Genomic DNA, 22259 nt, shown 5'->3' with positions numbered 1-22259 from the left:
TGAATAAAATATCTATGTATAAAAGTACTACCAGAAAGACTTAGAACCTTCATGTATGGAAAGGAAGATATGTATGTTTGCAAATATATATATTTAAGGTTTTTTGACTTTAATAAATCTTAAAAATGATATTAATAGAACAAAAAGTATTACTACAGCTAATTTACTGGCATTTCAAATGCCAAAGTCCCTAGTGTTTTAAATTAACCTTTAATTAACACTGCTGCATTTTATACATAAAATCACTCCTTTTTCACATATAACCATTTTGACCTCTGACAACCCAATATAGAATATTATTTTAAATAAGCTGCCATTTCTGCTATGTGAAACCAATATACCACAATATTATTAATAGTACTTCTTTCTTTCCTTCCTTCCCTCCTTCCTTCCTTCCTTCCTTCCTTCCTTCTTCTCCTTTTTTCTTTCTCTCTTTTTTTCTCTCTCTCTCTCTCTCTCTCTCTCTCTCTCTCTCTCTCTTTCTTGACAAATTCTCACTCTGTTGCCCAGGCTGGAGTGCAATGGCATGATCTTGGCTCACCGCAACCTCCACCTCTTGGGTTCAAGCAATTCTCCTGTCTTAGCCTCCTAAGTAGCTGGGATTACAGGCGCACGCAGCCACACCCAGCTAATTTTTTGTATTTTAGTAGAGACGGGGTTTCATCATGTTGCCCAGGCAGGTCTCAAACTCCTGAGCTCGGGGCAATCCACCTACCTTGGCCTCCCAAAGTAGTACTGGGATTACAGGCGTGGGCCACCACTCCCAACCCACAATATTACTTTTAAGTGGCTTTCCTTATCTATTGACAATTCCCTGAACCAACCGCAATGCTGGGCACACTGCCTGTGAACAGTCTACTCCCCCTAGCCACCCTGGCCTTCCCCCAGCTTCTCAGAGAACTGTCAACAGCCACTTGATTGGCAGAGCTGATGATTCCATCAGCTGATCAATGGAAGGGCTGTTGGCTGCACCCCTGGAAGTCTCCCAGAGGCACACGCTCAGTTACCCTGTGTTCTCGATTCAAGCTGCTGTCCTTCCTAATGCTTTCTCGCAAACTGTGCCTCCGGCGAATCAGAATCTCCTTGGCTTGTCTCTCGCTTGTGTCGGCTGTCAGACTGTGTCTGTTGTAGGATAAAGTCTGAAATGAAAACACATAAAGGACGTTAAAAAAAACAAAAAAACTGATCATTTCCCCAGAAATTCCAAGACTTTACCACATTTCTTTGAATCTGCACCTCAGCTAAGCACTTACAACTTCTGTGCAGAGCAAAAAATTCAGAGTATAAAAGTTAACACTCTTCAGATCTTCAAAGAATTTATATTTTCTTTTCTTTTTGTGTTTTTTTCTTTTTCTTTTGTTAGAGTTGGGGTCTCGCTCTGTCACCCAGGCTGCAATGCAGTGGCGCTCATAACTCCCTGCAGCCTCCAACTCCTGGGCTCAAGCAATTCTCCCACCTCAGCCTTCTGAGTTGGTGTTACACATATGTGCCACGTAATTCATCCTTTAATAAAAGTCAGCTAAGAAGGTTTGTTTTTCATTGAAAAGTGTGATTTTCATAAATGAGAAAAATGATTGAATTCATCAAATGCCATGTCTACCTTGAAGTTTCTTGTAGGTATTTAGCCATTATTAATAGCTGGAAATAAAATACAAGTCACCATCCTACAATCTCCTTTGAATAGGAATTATTGACATTTAAAAACAAACCACTTTGAGCCACTTGGTGGTGCCATCCCCTTCTGATTAACTTCAGAATGTTCCCTTTTTTCAACTGGGTTGTCACGTCAAGAGAGCTGGCGACACTCCCCACAATGATCACATCCCAGTATTTGAAAAGTAAAATTTCTAAACTAGGGCTGAACACAGCATCCATTTTTAGTTTTACAAGCTATATAGAAATGTGTTTCCTAAAATAAATCATAAATAATAGTTAAATTCATTTCTGATAGAATAAACATGTACTTCTTGGGAATATCCCTGTGTTCAGAAATATATTAGGTAATGTTAAGAGATACAAACGTAACACAGAACAAGTCTTCATTCCTGCCTTGAGGAGTTTACCATCTCATTGAGCATCTAAGGCTAACACAATTATAGAAAATCATGAAAATAAGTGCTGCAAGTACATGGTACAGTATAAGCTCCAAGTGCTATTCCATTTAACCACAGGGATGGGGATAACACGGTGGCTGTTGGGGGAATCTTAAAAACTGGAGGCTTTGGATTAGCTGACAGGAAGGTGTGAAATGCTCCCCGGGACAGCGAGAAAGCCACCTGGGCCAAAGAACAAAAACAACCTCTCACTGCCTGGGTGTTTCAGGAGCAGATGGGTGAGGGAGATGTGGAAATATGGTTGGATAAAGTGGAACTTGGAAATAGAGTCCACATTTTCAACAAATAGCTTCGTTTGGAAGCCACAACTATTGTTTTGTTTCATTTCAAATTAAAAGGTGCAGTAGGAAAGGGTCGGGTAAGAGTCGTGTGGATGGAATGGGGATGCCCTTATGGGCAGACCAGGTAAGGAGCTGCTGAAACAGTCCCCACATGAGCAAGGAGGACTCTTGACAAGCTGTGTGGCCCATGTGCCACTTCACCTCCCTGTGCCTCAGTTTCTTCATCTGTGAAATGGAGACAACAGTAACACCTACCACTCATTAGAGGACTAAATGAGTTAATGCTTGCAACACACTGCAGTTGAGGACACTCTCTACTCCTTAGCAGTGTTATTAGCAAATTATTAAAATAAAGGTGCTAACAGTGGAAATGAGGTGGAAGTGACTCACAAGAGAAGAAACTATAGCACTTTATAAATAACAAGGAGGGTGAGCTCCATTTTAAAAGTCTAAGCTATAAAACTGTTTCCTGAAAACAAATAACCATCAATTCATTTCTTTAAAAATAGTCAACATGTGTATTTCTTTATATCTAAGCCCATAGCAGCAGAACTCCCAGGGGACCCCAAGGCTTCAGCCATGGTTTTCAGGAGGATAGTAGGACCCTGAAGAGGAGTTGAGAGGAGAGGCAGAGAAGATGCCCAGCATAGGACCTGCTGAGCCCAGTGTCATGGCGCAGCCTCCAATTACAGCACAAAACCAGAAGGCATCCCGTTAGCCAAAGGCAAGTAAATATTTTGCTACATAAATTATTCTCACTCGCTGACGGATTTGATAGAGATTTCTTGATAAGAGTTCTCGAATTTCATCAATTTCACCAGGCGTGACCTTCCTTATTTTTTCTTCACGGAAATCACTGTGAAAGTTTAGAAAAAGAATATTTTACCTTTCAACAAATATTAAAATCATTTATTTTCTTCCTTAGAAATAAAAAATATAATATCAGTATTTAAGAAGAATCTTCATTTTTAAAAATAACACTTAGGGTTTATTCAATAACTTAATTCCAAATTCTATAGCTCTTATCTCAGTGTCAAAATCATTTATGGCAAATTTAATAATCCACACGTTTTCAGAGTCTAATCATGTCACTATGTTTTCAAAGAAGAAAAACTGCAATGGCTTATAATGCTACATCACTTTATTATTTGTAACACTCCATAAATAAAGTAATAGAATCATTTTCTCCAGCAGAAACCTAATTGACTTCAATTTACCATTAAGTTTTCATATTTTAAAAACCTCATTATAAATATTTGCAAACACACCATTTATAACATGTATGTATATACAGTCAATCTCATTTCTGGGTTCCATAATCATGAACTCACCTACTTGCTAACATTGATTTATAAACCCAGTATCAGCATTTCAGTATTTTTGCAGTTATTCACAGACATGCAGAGTGGCAAAAAATTGGAGTCACTTGACACACTTTCTCTGAACATGTTGAACAAGGAGAAATCTGCTTTCTTGTTTCCACTCTCATACTATAAATAATGTCCTTCTCACAGTCTATTTAGTGACATGATTTTTTATATTTTTATGCTATTTATTGGTGATTCTTCTGCTTTAAATGGCCCCCAGGCATTGCTGAAGTGATGTCTAGAGTTCCCAAGCACAAGAAGCCTGTGATGTGCCTTATGGAGAAAATGCATTAAGTAAGCTTGATCATAGTGAGTTTATAGTGCACCTGACCATGAATTCATTATTAATGAATCAGCAACATATATTAAATAAGGTGTCCGTAAACGTAAACATGCATTAAAAAAGGCTACATGTTGATTGGCTGATGAAAATTTTGTGAACAGAGGCTCAAAGAAATCTAACCTTGTCTGTCTCTCTAGAAAAGTGGTTCGGTATTTGCAGCTGGGAGCAGTGGCTCATGCCTGTAATCCCAGCACTTTGAGAGGCTGAGGTGGGCAGATCACCTGAGGTCGGGAGTTCGAGACTAGCCTGAACAACTTGACAAACCCCATCTTTATTAAAAATACAAAAATTAACTGGGTTTGGTGGTGGGTGCCTGTAATCCCAACTACTCAGGAGGCTGAGGCAGGAAAATCGCTTGAACCTGGAAGGCAGAGGTTGCAGTGAGCTGAGATTGCACCATTGCACTCTAACCTGGGTGACAGAGCAAGATTCCATCTCAAAAGAAAACAAAAAAGGTTCCGCATTTGCAAATCAGTTTTTGAGGTTATTTTATGGAATGTAATTACTTTTACAGTAGACAGTTTGGACTGCATTTATATATTTTCATTCTAACTCCTTCCAAAAAGGGTTTGAGGCAGGCTACAAAAATATGTAGTATAAGAAAATAAATAGAAAAGAAAAATTTAGAAAATAAAGCTGGAAAGTTAAAATGCATAAATGCAGGTCTTACAGAAGAAGCACTGAGGACACAGAAATTAAAGAACACAGTTTTCTTATATTTTTCAATGCAAATTTACCACTGCTGTGAACCAATCATAATAGCAATTTCTGGTGTACAAAAACCTAGTGCACAATGGGTAATGGATTCACAGAGAGGAGCAAATACAGAGAATTAATGCTTCTGCAGGACAGACTTCTCTAGATTTAAATGATTCATTTTTACCTCCTCTCAATCACTCAGATAGTTTATTAGAGGCATTTTCTCAGGGAGAGGTGTCTTTGTTTAGATAGCTGTTCTACTTTCTAGTCAGGTTTACTTTTTATCGTCAAAGTTAATTCACAGATTTTCAGAGTTGGAAGGAATATAAGAGGTCATTAAGTACAATCTGTCTTTTTGATATCTCATTTTCTTGTATCATGTGCCTACCAAATTCTTACCAAAATGTGTTTGCATACATCTAGTGACAAGTGTACCACTACATCCCTGTTTAAACTTAAACCATTTTTGTAAAATATAATATAAAGTACATGAATCTTATATGTTCAGAGAAGTGAACATACTCAGGCAACCACTGCTCAAGTTAAGAAACAGAACATTCACTGGAATCCCATGTTCCCTCCTACCAATCTCTGATTCTCTCCCTCTTTGCCAACAGCAATACCTATTCTGACTTCATAGATTCACTGTGCCTGAACTTGAAACTTATATACATGAAATAGTATAATACATAGTCTTTGGCATTTAGCTTCTGTTCCTTAGCATTATGTTGAAGATTCATCTATTTTATTGCATGTAGCTATAATTCATTCAATTTCACTGATGTATAATATTCCATCATGTAAGTATACCACAGGTCATCTATTTTGTTGTTGATGCATATTTAGATAAATTCCAACTTTTGGATATTGCAAACAATGCTTCTATGAATATTCACATGTATGTTTTCAGAACACATATAATTATTAGCCATTTGGATATCCTGTTTTATAAAGTGTCTGAACAAATTCCTTGTCCATTGTTCTATACGATCGTCTATTTTCCCCTAGCCCTTTGTCACTTGGGTGAGCCAGGTATCTTCCTCCCAGTCTGTGGTTTGCCTTTTCACCCCTCTAATGATGTGTTGAGATAAACGAAGTCTCATGATTTTAATACAGTTCAGTATATTAATCTTTTCCTTTATAGCTAGTGCTTTTTGGAGCTTGTTTAAAAACACCTTTTCCTATCACAACATTAAGGTATGTGCCTATAGAATCTTCAAAAGCTTTATTGTTTCACTTCTCCCATTCAGATCTACAATATAACTTGGCTTGATAGAGTGTGAGGCAGTGGTTAATTTCATTTTGTCTCCATATGAATACCTAACTGATCAGAACTGTTTATTCGAGGCACCTTTTCTCTGCCATTGCTTATTCTGTAAACTGTGTCATTAATCAAGTGTCCATATATTGGTGGATCTGTTCTGAACTATTTTTTTTACACTGGCTTGCTTATATGTCTTTTTTCCAATATTATATTGTGTCTATCTTGTAGCTTTATGTGAAGTCCTGTTATCTAATAATGTAAACCTTTCAAGTCTGTACTTCTTCAAAACTGTCTTGGCCTTTTGCATTTCCATTAAAACTTTAGGACCAACTTGTCTAAACGTGCACACACACACACCCTGGAACTTTGACTAACATGTCATTGAATCCAAATATCAATTTGAGGAGAATTTAAAATTGTTCAATATTGAGTATTTCTTTTCTTCTATTAATACTGTCTTTATCTGTTTTACACTCAGTATGTAGCTTTCTGTATTTTTCCCTTTTGCTTTATTTTGGTTATTTCCTTCTTATCTATCTTCTAATTAATCAATTCTCTCATTAACTCTGTCTAATCTGCTGTTACACCCAACAAATAAGATCGTAAAGTCAGTTACTTTATTTGTAGCTCAAGAATTTCCACTTAATAATCTCCATGACATTGCCAAAACTGTTAATGTATTTTCCTTTCCTTAAACACACACACACACACATATTTTACATTTTAAAAGTTTCTGTCTGATAATTCAATTATCTAAATCCCCTTTAGGCCTGTTAAAACTATTTTATTTCCCCTTTTCTTAATGTTTTAAATCACATTTTCTTGCCTACGCATACGTTTGGTTGTTTTTTATCAGTTGTTAGACATTGTTTAGGGAAATACATAGAAGCAGTTTAAGGCTCTTTTTAATCTTGTTTTCCTCCCTAGATAATTTAAGCTTGCTTCTCTCAAGCATCTAAAATAACATAACACAAAACCATAACATAACATAACATAACATAGCATAACATAACATAATATAACATAATGTAACATACACATTTCTAAGCTTTCACATTTTAACCAGGATCTCATTCTGCTGTGAGGTCTTAAGGCATCTCTAGGGCACAGGTCAATTTTTTTTTTTTTTTTTTTTTTTTTTTTTTTTTTTTTGAGACAGAGTCTCACTCTGTTGCCCAGGTTGGAGTGCAGTGGCACAATCTCGGCTCACTGCAACATCCACCTCCCAGGTTCAAGCAATTCTCCCGCCTTAGCCTCCCAAGTAGCTAAGATTACAGGCACACACTATCATGCCCAGCTAATTTTTGTATTTTTAGTAGAGACAGCATTTCACCATGTTAACTAGACTTGTCTCAAACTCCTGGCCTCAAGTGATCTGGTACCTCGGCCTCCCAAAATGCTGGGATGACAGGAGTGAGCCACTACGCCTGGCCTGGGCCAATGTTTTTAAAATTATTATTACTAGTTTCAAAATACTATAAATGCATATTTACCAATACTAACTTTTATTTGCAAGACAATACTTACTTTAGAGATGCAAATGTAGGGACAGTACTTATCATCCCAGTCTCCGCCATCTCAATGGCATGTTTTATTTCAAGCTTTTTATATAATGATACGATGCTTGACTTGGGCTGATTTTCCCGAATCAAAAGCTTCCGCAGATATTTATCATCAAACTTCTTAAACCTGTAAATCAAGAAAGCCAAACTTTCAATAAATTAATACTGCATTGACTAAGAAAATTGTTGTTGTTTTTACCAATACAGTCATTTCCACCATTCCCAGGAAAACAGTAGCAGCATTTAGTCAATCTGGTGATTTTACAGATTTAGTATGTGTGTACTTATATATGTATGTATGTGTATACATAAGTATGTATACATATGTATATATACACATACACATAGTATATATGACACATACTGTCATATGTATATATATGCACATACATTTTTGTATATCTGACCCTGACACACATATATCTAGTATTCACTAATTACAGATTAAAATACATATGTTTCTCTCTTTACCATATCTCTACTGCTTTTAGCAAAATTGCTCAGACACATTATCACTATTTGCTTTCTCCAATTCCTCTCCTCTGATTCTCTCTTGAGCATTCACATTGCCTCAAGCTACTCTTAACAAAGTAGTCAGTGAACCCCATGATATAAATGCAATGGGCAGTTATGAGTCCTCATCTTTCCTGCCCTCACTTGCTTAAACTATTGCCTTCATTTGACTTCCAGGTCACCACACTGGAGTCCCCCAACCTCTGTCTCACCCTCTCTCTGTTTGGTTTTCTTCTTTCTGACCTCTTAATGTAGGAGTGCTCTGGGCCTCAGTTCTTGGTCCTCTTTCATATGCCACTCACTCCCATCACCATCTTGCCCAGTCTCCCAGCTCTTTATAGCATATTTATGCCAGTGACCCCCACATTTGCATCTCCAGCTCCAACCGCTCGGCCAAATGCCAGATAGGAGATTTTGGCTACTTAACATCTCCAGTTGGATATCTATGGGGCATCTTAAATTTAACATATTCAAATGAACTGGTATTCTCCTGGAGTCCTCCCTCCCATCTCAGCAAATCATGACCCACCAGGTTAAAAATCCTGGGGTCGTCCCTGATTCTTCTGCTTTTCTCATGTTCTATGTTATGGACTGAATTGTGTCCAACCTTTAACATATGAACAAAAATTCATATGTTAAAGTCTAATCCCCAGCAGCTCAGACTCTGACCACATTTGAAGATCTAGTGTTTATAGAGGTGACTAAGTTAAGATGAGGTCATCAGAGTAGGCCCAAATCCAAAATGACTGGTGTATTTAGAAAAAGAGGCTATTTGGATTCCAACACATACAGAGAGAGGGAAGATGATATGAAGAGGCAGGGAGAAAACAGCCATCTACAAGCCAAGGAGAAGGGTGTAGAACAGCACCTTCCCTCGTGGCCCTCAGAGGAAATAAGCCCTGCTGACACCTTGCTATCTCACTTCTAGTCCCCAGAATTATGAGACAATCCATTTCTGTTGAGCCACTCAATCTGTGGCACTTTGGTTATGGCATCCCTAGCAGACTAGTACTCCAAATCCTTCCTCCATCAGCAATTTCTGTTGGTCCACCATCAAAGTATATACAAAATCCAGCCATCTCCCACCTCATCTAATGCTATTATTCTGGTCCAAGACATCGTTCTCTCTCACTGGATTCTTGTAGTGAATTGGTGTTCCTGCTTCCACCATTGCATTCTTACAGTATTCTCAACACAGAAGCCCAAGTGCTCCTGTTAAAATATAAGTCTAACAATGTAACTGTTCTGTATCTTCCCTGGGTACAAGTACAATGGCCTGGGACTTCCTACACAATCTGGGTCTGCCCCTCTTGGCACTGTGCTCCTCCGCCTTGGCTGCAGCCACACTGGGGTCCTTCCTGTCTTAGAGACTTACCAGCAGTGCTCCCATCTCTGAGTCTTTATACTTACTATTGCTTCTGCTAGGAATGTTCCTCCCCCAGATATCTGCACGGCTCACTTTTACACTCCCTTTAAGTCTTTCCTTGACAATCATTTTCTCAAAAGTGCCCTTCCTATCCATCCTGTCAGAACTGCACACAGCCTTCCTCCTCCAGCAGTCTCCATCTTGCTATCCAGATGTATTTTTCTCCATAGTAGTTATATCTTTCTAGCATGACATGCAATTTACTTGTCTTCCTTTCTGTCTCCTAGCACAAGAATATATTATCTACATGGGCAGACATTTTTTTTTTCTGTGTCACCAGTGCTTGCCACAGTGTAAGCACGTGTAATAGAATGAATCATTTGGCCCAACTTCTCCCTCTGTCCACACCTTCTGCCATATTACTTGGCAATGGCCTTCCACCATGGCCTAGATGACTTGCTTTGCCCTGTTTCCTGCCAGCATGCTCCATAATGTTCCCTGGGCTATTAGCAAACACAACGATGGAAACAGTGGCTTAACCTGGGCTGGCACATGAAGGCTTACATCTTGTGCTTCAACAATCACTATTAGAAGGATATGCAGAGTGGCTCCTTAGTCCCAGGACAACGGTGACTGTCAAAGGGAGCAGAGTCACCTCACCCCAATCACACCAGATAGGTCCAGCCAGAATCAACTGGCAGCCAGCCAACTCACTGGAGAGCATGAGCAAGCCCAGCCACAACTGGCCAAGCCCAACCCTAATCAGCCTCTTGACTCATGCACTTTAATAATAATGACTTGTTCTAAGCAGCTGAGTTTGGGGGATGGTTTGTTACACAACATTATTATGCCAATATATAAGTGAAGCAGCATGCAATAAATATTTGTTGAGAAAGAAGTAAGTGTACTACAGTGATCACCACAAGCCCAAGGAGGTTTATAGAACACCTGTGCCATGAAAGGAATCGATGTTAACCCACATTCTTGTTGCTAGTCCTTTGTTGTACAGACTAGAGGGCTCTGAATAATTATAGAAGAGCCATCCCTGAATGTGCTTTGTTTTTGGCTGGCCACTGCACACTAATGACTGGGTCTACTTTTTTCTACTGTTAATTTTAGTTTCATGGTAGGCCCATTGAGCCAGGACTCCTGGCAGCAACACATCTTTTAAAACTTCTTTTATTATTATTGTTGTCTTAGCTTTTCACTAGAGAGAAGTAAAAGAAAGAACAAACCCCAAAGACAATGGCATCTCCTCTATTTCATGGAGGGATAATGCGTTTCCTTTGCTTCATTTCCACACCTTTCACTTCTCTGCTAAGCTACACATAGGCATTCTATTTCACCATCATTAGACTACTTGTGTCAAGACTGAGAAGAGTCCCTACTGTATCACCCTTCATTTTATTCTCAAAGGATCAAATGCCTCAAGAATTCTCTGGCAGAACCACTGGAAATCCACAGCATAAGGATTCCAGAGAAAAGGGAGAGACTCCTAACATGCCTGAAACAATCATTTCTTTCTGATCTTGATTTTTAGTAACATTAACACTCACCAAGGATGTGATCTGAGCAGAACTGATTTTTAAAATGTCCTGTGTCAGCCCGACATCCCCCTGCACCCACTTCCCTGCTCCACCTATGATATGCAGTGCCTGCAATGATTCAGGAAACTCTGCAATTTTCCTGGAAAAAAATTGTGCATGGAAATAGATCAATGCTTACAAAATTATTAAATGAAATGTGTTCACTGCAGTGGCAAGTGCTAGCCATGTAACATTACCTTTCAGGCATGGAGCAAGGTTGGCTCTCCCATCTTTAGCACTTACAGCCAGTTAGCCTGGCATCCTTTAGATATGTGCCTAGGGCAGACTCATGGACCACAGAGATAATGTCTCTGCCTGAAAGACAGACATAGCCAGACTTTCGCTGACATTTCTTCTCCTGAGTTTCAGACCAAACCCAAGTGACCAAAGTATCCACCTGTTCCTTCTTCTGACAGTGCCCCAGGACCAGTGGCCTGATCACTGTGCCAAGGCCAATCTATATTCACCCATGTGGGAGGCAGAGGAGCAGTAGACATCTTGAACCTAACATTCACTTTGAAAGGAAACCAGCTGTTCTGGGTTATGCCTCTCATATGCCATTTCAGAAAAGTACCAAGAGGTGCCATAGAAAGGAAGGAAAGTGGTTGGGTCAAAAGGAACAAGGTAGGCAGAAGATAGGCATGGCTATGAAAATAGTGAACAGAGGCCAAAAGGACTGTTCCACTGGCTTGGCACAGATGGGGACGCCTCCATGCTAGGAAGGTCCCAGGGTAGAGTCATAGGGCAGATGTCTATGACCTCTGATATACAACCTACCTCCTGAAAAGGGAATACTTCCCATGAGAAATGGCCATTTAAAACATAGTTTTACAATGGAGAATTTAGTTTGCTTAATTTTATTACCTTGTGTTCCCATGTGGCTAATTGGACATGCTCTCCATACAAATAAAATATTTTTCCTTTCATTATACAGTAAGGCTGAGTCACAGGGGCTTGTCTACATTAGTAAACAGTGTTGTAAAACTTGTAAAGGTTGTGCCAGCACTGAAAGTCTTTGTCAATTTTCATATTACTTGTCTCTGTCACACACACGTATATACACACACACAGGAGTCTGCTTGCTGTGTGACTGTTTTGTTGTGCCTATAATATTACAAAATTTGACAGACCTGAGTCCATGGCTTATACATCTTATGTAGCCCAAAATTATGCCAGCATATATGAGCAAACAGGAAACACTCAAAAATTCCCTTGTGTTAAATTGCAGACATTGGTAGGTTTGTCAATTTCATGTAACTCAGCAGTGGAGGGGGAAAAAATCTGTTAGCAAGTTAGGAAAAGTAAAACAAGAGGAATCTAGCAAATATAGATTAAAATGCATTCTTCTGTTTTCAGAGATTAGCTTAAATGCTGCCTCTGAAAGTCTCACCTAGCCAGTGGTATGCTGATAAATGTTTAACTAATTGTTCTATGAAAAAAAATGGGGGGCCTTGATTTGTAGCATTCGTCAGTTCCATGATATAAGCCCTGATTCAGGCAGCCACTCTGGATAGTGCCAAATGTGTAGTCAGGAAGAGAGACATGTGATGAGCTCCCGCTAGCAAGTGAGGGCTGGCTCCTGTACCCCAATACTCCTAACTCTGCTGTCAGAATTGATTCAAACTTCTTGACCTATAACGCGGTTTCTCAGTTTATATTAAAACATTCATCTAATTCTGCCTGTCTAGTCTACCTTTTCCACTTCAACTTTAAGATTCTTGAAGACTGGTATTGAATTGTATTTATCCAACACAGAGCCTTTTACAGAATGGTAAACTCGCGCGTGTGTGTGTGTGTGTGTGTGTGTGAATTTATATAAATGTATGTAATCTTTCAGATAATTTTAGCCTTTAAAAATATATATGTATATATAACATATATATACATATATGTTATTTCTGCTTGTCTGTTTATATCCTTAGATGGTCTGAATCTCTATATTTGACAAAGCCCCCCACCATATGTGGCAAAATGGATAGTAATGGAAGCCCTAGTTTTCAGCCAAATAGGCCACATTCCTCACCCTGCTTTGCAGAGAGGAATGGCCACATGACTGAGTCCTAGCCAATGATTCGAAGAATCATATGACAGCTTCTGATGGTTTTGGTTAGAAGGCAGCTATTAATAGCACATATACTTTGTCTCTTCATCATCTTTCATCCTCCTTGCTGCCTCAAATGGCTAATATTGATGCAGCCATTGTGGTTCAAGAGGCAGTCTTGGAAATGAAGGCTACTGTTAGTGGACCAGCTAGACAGAAGGTCCTGGGACCCTGGGGAGTCTTGGAGTAAAGCTCATCTATTAAACCTAAATTGTTAACCTCTGGGTATTTACAGAAGAGGGAAATAAGCTTTTACCTTGTTTAAGCTACTATTATTCCACATCTTTGTTATAGCTGAACTTTATCTTAAAGGACATACTATAGTATAATACAGGAGAGATTCGCAATTGAAAAATAATACAAATCAATATGTCCTGCTTTCAGAGTGACCCTGGGCCACTTCATAACCCAATGGAATAAGACCTTCTTACTTGTCTCTCCAAAAGTTATGACCCCAATGTCCACAAACATCTTCAATTCCAGTCTTCACATGATCAAACAACTAAAACAGAAAAAAGCAGGCAAATTGATTAGTCTTTACCCGAAATCAATAATTTTCACTCTACTTATATCATTCCTAAACTCCAAAGACTCTCATAGCTTTTGCTTTTTATTTGTTTATTTATTGCCAAAAGCAATAAAACAGTTCATGTTCAAACAAATTGATGAAATGTTTGTCAGGTCATTATTAAGTAAGTCTTTTTTTTTTTTTTTTTCAATTTCCATTTATTTTTGGCTCTTGGGGAAATGTCATCTTTCAATATAAAAAAAAGCAGCAAGTTAAACAAAAACCAGAAACCTCAAGTGGAGGATAGAACAAAGCCAAGTGTGTGGGGGCAAAGCAACAGCAAAAGGAAGATATGAGATGTTGCAAAAAAGATGGAGGAGGGTTTCCCTCTCCTCTGGGGATTGACTCAAACACTGATGTGGCAGTATACACCGCTCCACATAGTCAGGGATGAGGTAAGAAAAGGTGGGGATCAGGAGATTTCTGGAGGTTTAGGGACCAAGGCTGGTCTCTTTACCCCCTTAAGGCCTTTCTCTGATCAGAGTAATAGGTAAGTCTTAGATTATTTTGCTCACCCATAACAGTTTGTTAATAACTTTGAAAAGTATGAAATACAGTAATAATTTCCCAGTAGGAACATTTCCAGGCTGAAGGAAGTAAAAAGAGCGGACTTCTTGTCTCTCTACTCATGCAGAAGTTTTGCAAGCCAACCTGGAGAAGTTACCATGGGGCCATGTCTATTCCACACTCCCCCAGCACATACCTTCTTCAGTCCCTCCTCCCTCTCACCCTGCCTTCCCTTCTTCTTCAGGAAATGGACAACGTGGTACCAAGCTCTTTGACTGATTCAAATATTTTTCCTTTATCATTAAAATGATTATCCTCTCTTAACACCTACCCGACAATAGATTTCTTCACTGACAGCTTGTTGTTTTTTATTGGACCTCTTGACGTCGAGAAACTCCACCAGTGGTCGAATAGTTATTCCCTGAACAAGAAACACAATTTAAGTTTTTAATATATATTTGTACAGTTTATAAATTGTTTAATGTAAAAAATGTATTATAAATTTTTTTAAAACTACATTTTAATATTCAAGAGTAACCCCTCTTCTCCTAAGCTTTGATAAGCAAAGACAAGGATATTCTGCCACCAAGATTTAACACAGTAAATGTAACTTTTTGTTAATTTTTCCTTCTTTTCAAATAGCTGGCATACTTTCAAAGGACCATGTCCCAACAAAATCAAAGACGAAATGGAAGAAGCTTAGAAAGTAATTACAAAAATAATAAAGTAGGCCAGGTGCAGTGGCTCATGTTTGTAATCCCACCACTTTGAGAGGCCAAGGTGGACAGATCACTTGGGGCCAGGAGTCCAAGACCAGCCTGGGCAACATAGTCAGACTCCCTCTCTATAAAAATAATAATAGTAATAATAATAAAGTATTATTCAGTTCAGAAGAATCACCTACTTGCTCTATTATTCATAGAAAATGTATCAGTGATTCTTTCATTTGTTCATCTATTAAAACAATTTTCACTAAGCTTCTACGGCACACATAACAGGGTCTTGGGCATTTGAAACACAAAGATGAATAGTTAAAGACCTCGGTTCTAGGACTTTGTAGTCTTATACAGTCAGATACTTCCAAACACAGTTACAAAGTAGGCAGAAGAGGGATGACAGGGCTAGCACAGGAAGCAGGTCAAGGAAAGTTTGGAGCAGAGGAGACGCTGGCGGGCAGTGGTGGAGATGCTAGAAGCATATCCCAGCGGAGTCCACAGTGCAGCAAAGCACTGCAGTGAGAGGGGCCTTGCAGCCAGTCTGGGCATGTTGTGGGTGAACTCAGGAAATGTGGAGAACTATCAGCTATTCAATAAACTAGGAGGAGAAAAATTCCTTAATCTGACAAAAGACATATGTCAGAAATCTATAGTGAACATATCACTTAAAAAGGAAACATTGCAAGCATTTCCATTAGAGCCAGAGCAATACAAGGATGTTCTCTGTCTCTGTCTCTGTTCAGCAGTTCTGCATGTCCCAGTCAACTGAGAATAGACAGACAAAGAGCTAGACATATAAATATTGAAAATGAAGTGACAAAGTTTTTGTTGCTCCTGGATGATCAAATTTTTGTCCTAAAAAATCTGAGATAATCTCTTTTCCTCTAAAAGTAACAAGAAAATTTGGTACAGAGACTAACATAAATTCAAAATGCCCAAGCCATCCCATATGTTAATTTTTAAATGTAACAGAATAAATAGCTACACAATAGCAATTAAAAAACATATAAAAAGAGAGTGTGTATCTATATAATGCTAGTACACACTAGTAGCTAATAATATGTTATATAATACACTAGTATTCCAAATACTAAATATGTGTGTGTATGTATATATATATATATACGATCTATTATCTCTATATATGTATAAAATCCTATCATAAATGTATAAAACCTTTACACAGAGAACTATACGATTTAACTGAAGGAGATTAAAGGACATTAAATATGTATATATATATTATCCATTATCTCTATATATGTATAAAATCCTATCATAAATGTATAAAACCTTTATAAAGAGAACTATACAATTTAACTGAAGGAGATTAAAGAACATATTGAGATATCAGAAAAAACACAGTTCCTAGATGGGATAACAATATTGTAATAATATGTATCGACCATACAATTCCAGTGACATATTCCTGAAGACTTTTAACATAACTTGAGAGACTGATTTTAAATTAACCTGGAAGAGTAAATGTAACCACAAGGTTTTAGAAAAAGGAGACTGAAAGGGGATTTGCAGACATCAAGATGAACTGTCAGCGAATATACTTAAAAGTAATGTGATATTGGCACAAAATATTGCAGGTAAGGAGGGGGTGAGAGTCAAGATTCCCGTTTCTTGCTTGGTGAGCAGATGGCCACTACTTCCTGGCAGGAAGGATACATGGATAGGAAAGGTTGTTAGGATTTCAGGGGTAGAGGGTAGCTATATAGGGGGATGTTCTCTACCATGGATTTGACTTTTATCTCATCTCTCCCCATGTCTTTCAGTCTTTAAGAATACTTTTGATAATGTAAACTGACTGAGACACACACACATGTACACACACGCATCCATTTTTTAACGAAGGTCATTTTTTTTTTCCATCAGTCTAGCTCTGGGCATTTTTCAGCTTAACATTCATTTTAACTTTCTGAAGTGTGAACTGATTTTGACCAAATTTGGTATAAAACACATCTTGTGTTCTATTTGTATATCAGTCTGCCACGTTGAGATAACATAAAAGGTAACAGCAGTTTTCCAATCAACACATGTTCTGTAATTTCTAACTTACATAAATGAAAACGGGTGTAAACATGTGGTTCCCAGAGATGGGAGATTTCACCAAGTTCCAGATTCCATGAAGCCACTAGTTTAATAATAGCTCAAGGAAAAGCTGACAAAATCAATATAATTTTTAAAACTATATAATATGTTCTAAAGACACAAGCTGCTGTTTCACGTGCTATTTTCCTATCAGCGTTCAATTAGTGAATAGTAAGTGAGTGACTAGTCTTTGTAAATACAGGACATAAAATAAAGATAGTTACACAGGGCTTACCCCAATCCATATGTTGATTCCTTCCACCCTACAGATGATCTAGAAGTAAATGCACTACCACAAATAAATCACAACTGATCCACTCCAGGAAGAAAGTGTGGCCTATCCCCCAATCAACTCAAGTTTCTAAAAGCATAATATATTTCAGTTTATAATAAGAAAGCCTAAAACAATATGTGTTTGTGTATACAGACCCTTTTCATAGTCACCCTTTTTCTCTTTGAATTGCCTGCAATAGCCATGTCATGCTCACTAAGAATTATTTGATGAAAGTCGCTTTACTTCCTCTCCCTCCCGTCTTACTTTCCTCCCTTCTTCAATCCATATATTTTGCAGGCAGAGTATGTGACATCTGTGTATCCCATATTAAGCCACGCAAATTGGATTGGATGTTATATTCTAGGAACCTGGGTGTCTGGTTGGGAGGGAGAAAGAAATAAGACTGCGAAAGCATCTTATTTTACCCACATTAGAAAATTTCTAATTTAGATTACCCGGGGAGTAACCCGATAAAGCTTAGAAAAATAAAATAGCTTGCTACCATCCATACAGGATACAAAAATGAAACCCTTAGATTTTCATCAAACTACCAATAAATATATTTGCAAATACAAATTAAATTTTCACCTGTTCCTTTACTTTGACATACAAACACCACCCCTGAGGTTCAGGCCTGCCTGGAAGAGTCATGTAACAGCAGGAGCAGGGAGAGTAACAGGGTGACTGATTTGCCTTTCACCTTGTTCCGTCTCTGCCTCCCTCCCACCTTGCATTTCCCAGCTCCCATTTATATCAGAGGGGAAAACAACAACAAAAAATACTACTGTGATGTGAGTGTCATGAACATTCTTTTGGTCTCATTTTTTAAGAAAATGAGTTCTTGTTTTGTGTTGTTTTTGGAACTAATATTTGCATAATAAAAAGAATGGAGGAGAGAGAAACTGCCTTATATTTCCTTGCTGATTTAGCAGGTAATTTCCAGAAAAACTTGCAGAAACAATTTTCATATATTGAAAAATATCACTATTGTTGCTGTGCTATCTTATGGAAGGGCTTTCTCACATCACACACTCGGTCACAGAGATAATAAATGCAGTCGTGCAAACAGTGTTTATCTTAGAATGGGATAAGCAGAGTGAGAAGCGTTAAAGTGTTGCAGTGGCTGTTCACAGTCCCCATTAGGGTGTCTCTCTCTTAGCACTTCCCATGCTGCACGTTGATTTCTCCTTCTGTGCCTGTCTCTCTCTCCCCTAAACTCCAGCTTCGTCTTTGCTGATTAAGGTTTCTCTCTTTCCTGTACCGTCAGTATCCAAACGTGCTCTTATCTTTGACAACCAGAAACAGAAGCCATCCTGTGACAGATACCCACCTCTGGCCACTACCTCCTTTCCCTAAGAAACCTCAACAGAGTTGCTCCCCATTTCTGTCTCTTCCCCTCACCTCTTGAATCCAGCCAGTGAGGGTTTTGTTCTCCTGACTGACCCAAAGTACACTTGTGCAGAGGCCACTTATCACTGTGTCCCTAAATCCAAGGCTGTGTTCTCCACTCACACTTTGTCTGACCTTGCAGCCGCATTTGTCACAGTTGCTAGAAGCCTCTCCTCTCCTTCCCCCTCTCCTTCTGATGTTTCCCCTCCTGCACCGTTCACCCTTTTCAGTTTCCTGGGCTGGATCCTCAACCTTTTCTTGATTTCTAAATATTACTGTGTTTCAGGGTTCAGTTGTCAGATGCCTTCTTTTCTATACTCTTTCTATGCTTACTCCCTCAATAATTTATTCTAGACTTATGTGTTTTAAAAATCATATATTAAGGAATCCCAAATTTATATCTCCCACTCTGGCTTCTCACCAAAATTCCAGGCTCATATGTATATAACTGCCTATTCAACATCTCTACTTATAAGTCTAATAGGCAAATATGCATGTCCAAAATGTATCCCACATCCCAAACTGAACACATGATGTCCTACCCTTCAGACCTAATACTCTCCAGGTAGTCTTCACCAAATTAAGTGTCACCTTCATTCACCTGGCTGCTCCGTCAAAAACACATGGAATTGTCTTTTACTGTTCTTCCTGTGACATTCTAAATGATTCACTTACATTTTTCCATCTGAAAAAAGCCTGATCATTTTGCTCATTTTATTGTAGGATTGTTGTAAAGTATTCTAAATTCTATGGAATCCCACCTAATAATGGTATATGTTAATTAAATATAAAGATGGTGTCGTTAAGAAACAGTATATATACAAAAAATTATGAGGCTTGGCATGGTAACTCATGCCTGTAATCCCAGCACTTTGGGAGGCCGAGGCAGGTGGATCATGAGGTCAGGAGATTGAGACCATCCTGGCCAACATGGTGAAACCCGTCTCTACTAAAAATACAAAAATAAAATTAGCTGGGTGTGGTGGTGCACGCCTGTAATCCCAACTACTCAGGAGGCTGAAGCAGAAGAATCACTTGAACATGGGAGGTGGAGATTGCAGTGGGCTGAGATGGGGCCACTGCACTCCAGCCCGACAAAACAAGAAAACCACCAACGAAAAAAAAAAAAAAAAGAAAAAAAATTGACCGTTTATTTGACAAATGAAAGCACATTTGAGGGTCCTCACAAAATCTATAAAATAGTGAGCAACATCATTCCAGTTGGAGAGGCTAAATTAGCAAAGATTCATGTAATTGCTGGGAAAGGCTACCCCACCATGGGTCCTGAGCATCCCCACATGTTCTTGCAGGGGGTGCCAAGAATGTCAGGCCTTGATTACTTTTTACCTGGGCCATTTCTCAGGGTTGCAAACAATGAGCACTCTTAAGAAATGTAGTAAGATCACCCTTCTGAGAGAGCAATATGTCCTCAAACTCAGTGTCCTCCTCCTGCAATGCAGCCCATGACATGTGCAGACATCCATTATGTGTCCCCTGTGTCACCCCCATGGGACAAGGAGGTGTGGAAAACTGACACAAGCCAACACAAGGCTCTGGCTACAGCTTTTGTCATAGACAATAAAGTCCTTTGTCTCTGACTTGGGAGTCTACTGCGGCATTCATGAAATAGTAGCAGGTGAACTTGTTAGCTTACAAGTATAGTAAACCCACAGATGCTTCACAGTTCTGCCCAGTGACTTATAATTGACATCACTAATGTGCAAAAGTGGCTGCTATCTCTTGAATTCTGGTCAACCTTGCCACTTGATGGACTTCTTAACCACTTAATACATTTACAGAACTCTTGAGATCTGCCTTATTATTATTGGGATTAACTAAATAATAATTATAATACTCTAATTATTTTTCCTTCCAAAGAAAAGTATATTGAAAGAACTTATCTTTTTCTTTCTTTGGTTACAATTTTTCATAAAGTTGCACATTAAACATGACAAATCATGAGGTGAAAACCTGTGTCAGGTGTCATACTCTATATATGTATTTCCTCTGCACTGCCTGAGAGGGAGGTACCATTGTCTAGGTTTTACAGCTAAGGAAACTGAGGCCCACAGAGGCTGCAAAAAGCAGTCCTAAAATATCAACCCACAATAGCCTTACTCTAAAACTGCACTTTATATAACGGTACTCCACCATCTCCAATTTTAAATATAAATTTAAAACATGAGAAATAGCTTATATTTGATATAAATAGCATTACCAATCATACTGGAAAAAAATGAACTGAAAAGTCCAAGGAATCACAATTGTTTCTTCATTCAATATCCCATGGCTGGTCATGGTGGTAGCTCATGCCTATAATCCCAGCACTTTGGGAGGCCAAAGTGGATGCATTACTTGAGGCCAGGAATTCAAGACCAGCCTGGCGAACGTGGTGAAACTCCATCTCTACTAAAACTACAAAAATTAGCTGGGTGTGATGGTGCATTTCTGTAATCCCAGCTACTCAGGGAGGCTGAGGTGTGAGAATCACTGGAACCCAGGAGGCAGAGGTTGCAGTGAGCCAAGATCATTGTCACTGCACTCCAGCCTAGGTGACAGAGTGAGACTATGTCTCAAAAAAAAAAAAAAAAATTCCACAAACAGGACCATATTCTGATAACATGATAGTGTGCCTCATAAAGAAACTACATCTATTAGCAACACGATTCAAGCAATGTGAAAATTCTCATGATAAGCAATATCAAATAATGCATCATATGTCATATGAAATCCTATTTCTGAAGATAATTTAAACTCAGTAATACCAGGTTAGAAGAGCTTATCATATAAATATAGTGACCTAAAGGGAGAAAAACATATTTGAAGTTTAGTAATCAGTCCATCAACATACAAGTTGACATTTGAGAAAGAATACATAATTCTTAATGGAAAGGCAACATTTTATGCATGCTCCCTTCTTCCCGAAAATGTCTTAAGGTTGGGCTGCCCCAAGGTTCAATCCTTAGTCCTCTATTGTGGTCTCTTCAATATGTATTTTCACTCCCTTGACAAGCACATCCAGCTTCATGGCTTCTAATACCAGTTCTCTGCTAGTGGCCAGAGAGCCCCTTTCCTGAGCTCCAGACTCGTATCTGCCACATCCACATTTCCACTGTAGGTCTAACAGACACCCCTAAGGCAGCATGCCCGTAATTGAACTGACAATCTCCCTGCCCCTACTTCTGCCATGCACAGACTTCCGCTTCTCAATTGACGGCAAGACCATCCTTCTAGCTGCTCAGGCCAAAACCTGTGGAGTTGTGGGTGATGCCTCTTTCCCTCACAACATATCGAATCCATCAGGGAATCTCAGAGGTTGCTCCATCAGAATGTGTTCCAGGATCTTACCACTTCTCACCAACTGAACTTCCACCAGCCTGGTCCTGCCTGATGACTGCAGGACTTCCATGCTGGATTCCCTATGTCCACCCTTTCCTCACAACAGTCTAGTCTCAACACAGTAGCCAGCATGATCCTTGTACAAAAGAAATCAGAACATATCAGGCATC

The 22259-nt window shown here is 38.9% G+C and overlaps 1 protein-coding gene across 2 annotated transcripts in view; it reads right to left on the bottom strand.

Annotated features, from left to right (window-relative positions):
- Positions 1 to 22259, bottom strand: part of SLC9A2 (solute carrier family 9 member A2) — a 95239-nt gene that overhangs the window by 5480 nt on the left and 67500 nt on the right. For both annotated transcript variants that reach the window (XM_032255566.1, XM_032255565.1), the window contains 5 exons: positions 14603 to 14692; positions 13628 to 13698; positions 7596 to 7757; positions 3155 to 3251; positions 1008 to 1139 (listed from right to left, as the gene is read on the bottom strand). In XM_032255566.1, the coding sequence (XP_032111457.1) occupies positions 1008 to 1139; positions 3155 to 3251; positions 7596 to 7757; positions 13628 to 13698; positions 14603 to 14692 (552 nt within the window). The remainder of the gene's footprint in view (positions 1 to 1007; positions 1140 to 3154; positions 3252 to 7595; positions 7758 to 13627; positions 13699 to 14602; positions 14693 to 22259) is intronic.

This window comes from Sapajus apella, unplaced genomic scaffold (genome assembly GCF_009761245.1).
Source record: "Sapajus apella isolate SASKATOON/1434 unplaced genomic scaffold, GSC_monkey_1.0 scaffold89, whole genome shotgun sequence".
Classification (NCBI taxonomy): Eukaryota; Metazoa; Chordata; class Mammalia; order Primates; family Cebidae; genus Sapajus; species Sapajus apella.
The sequence above is the reverse complement of the archived record's forward strand: the minus strand, read 5'-3'. Positions and strand labels throughout refer to the sequence as shown.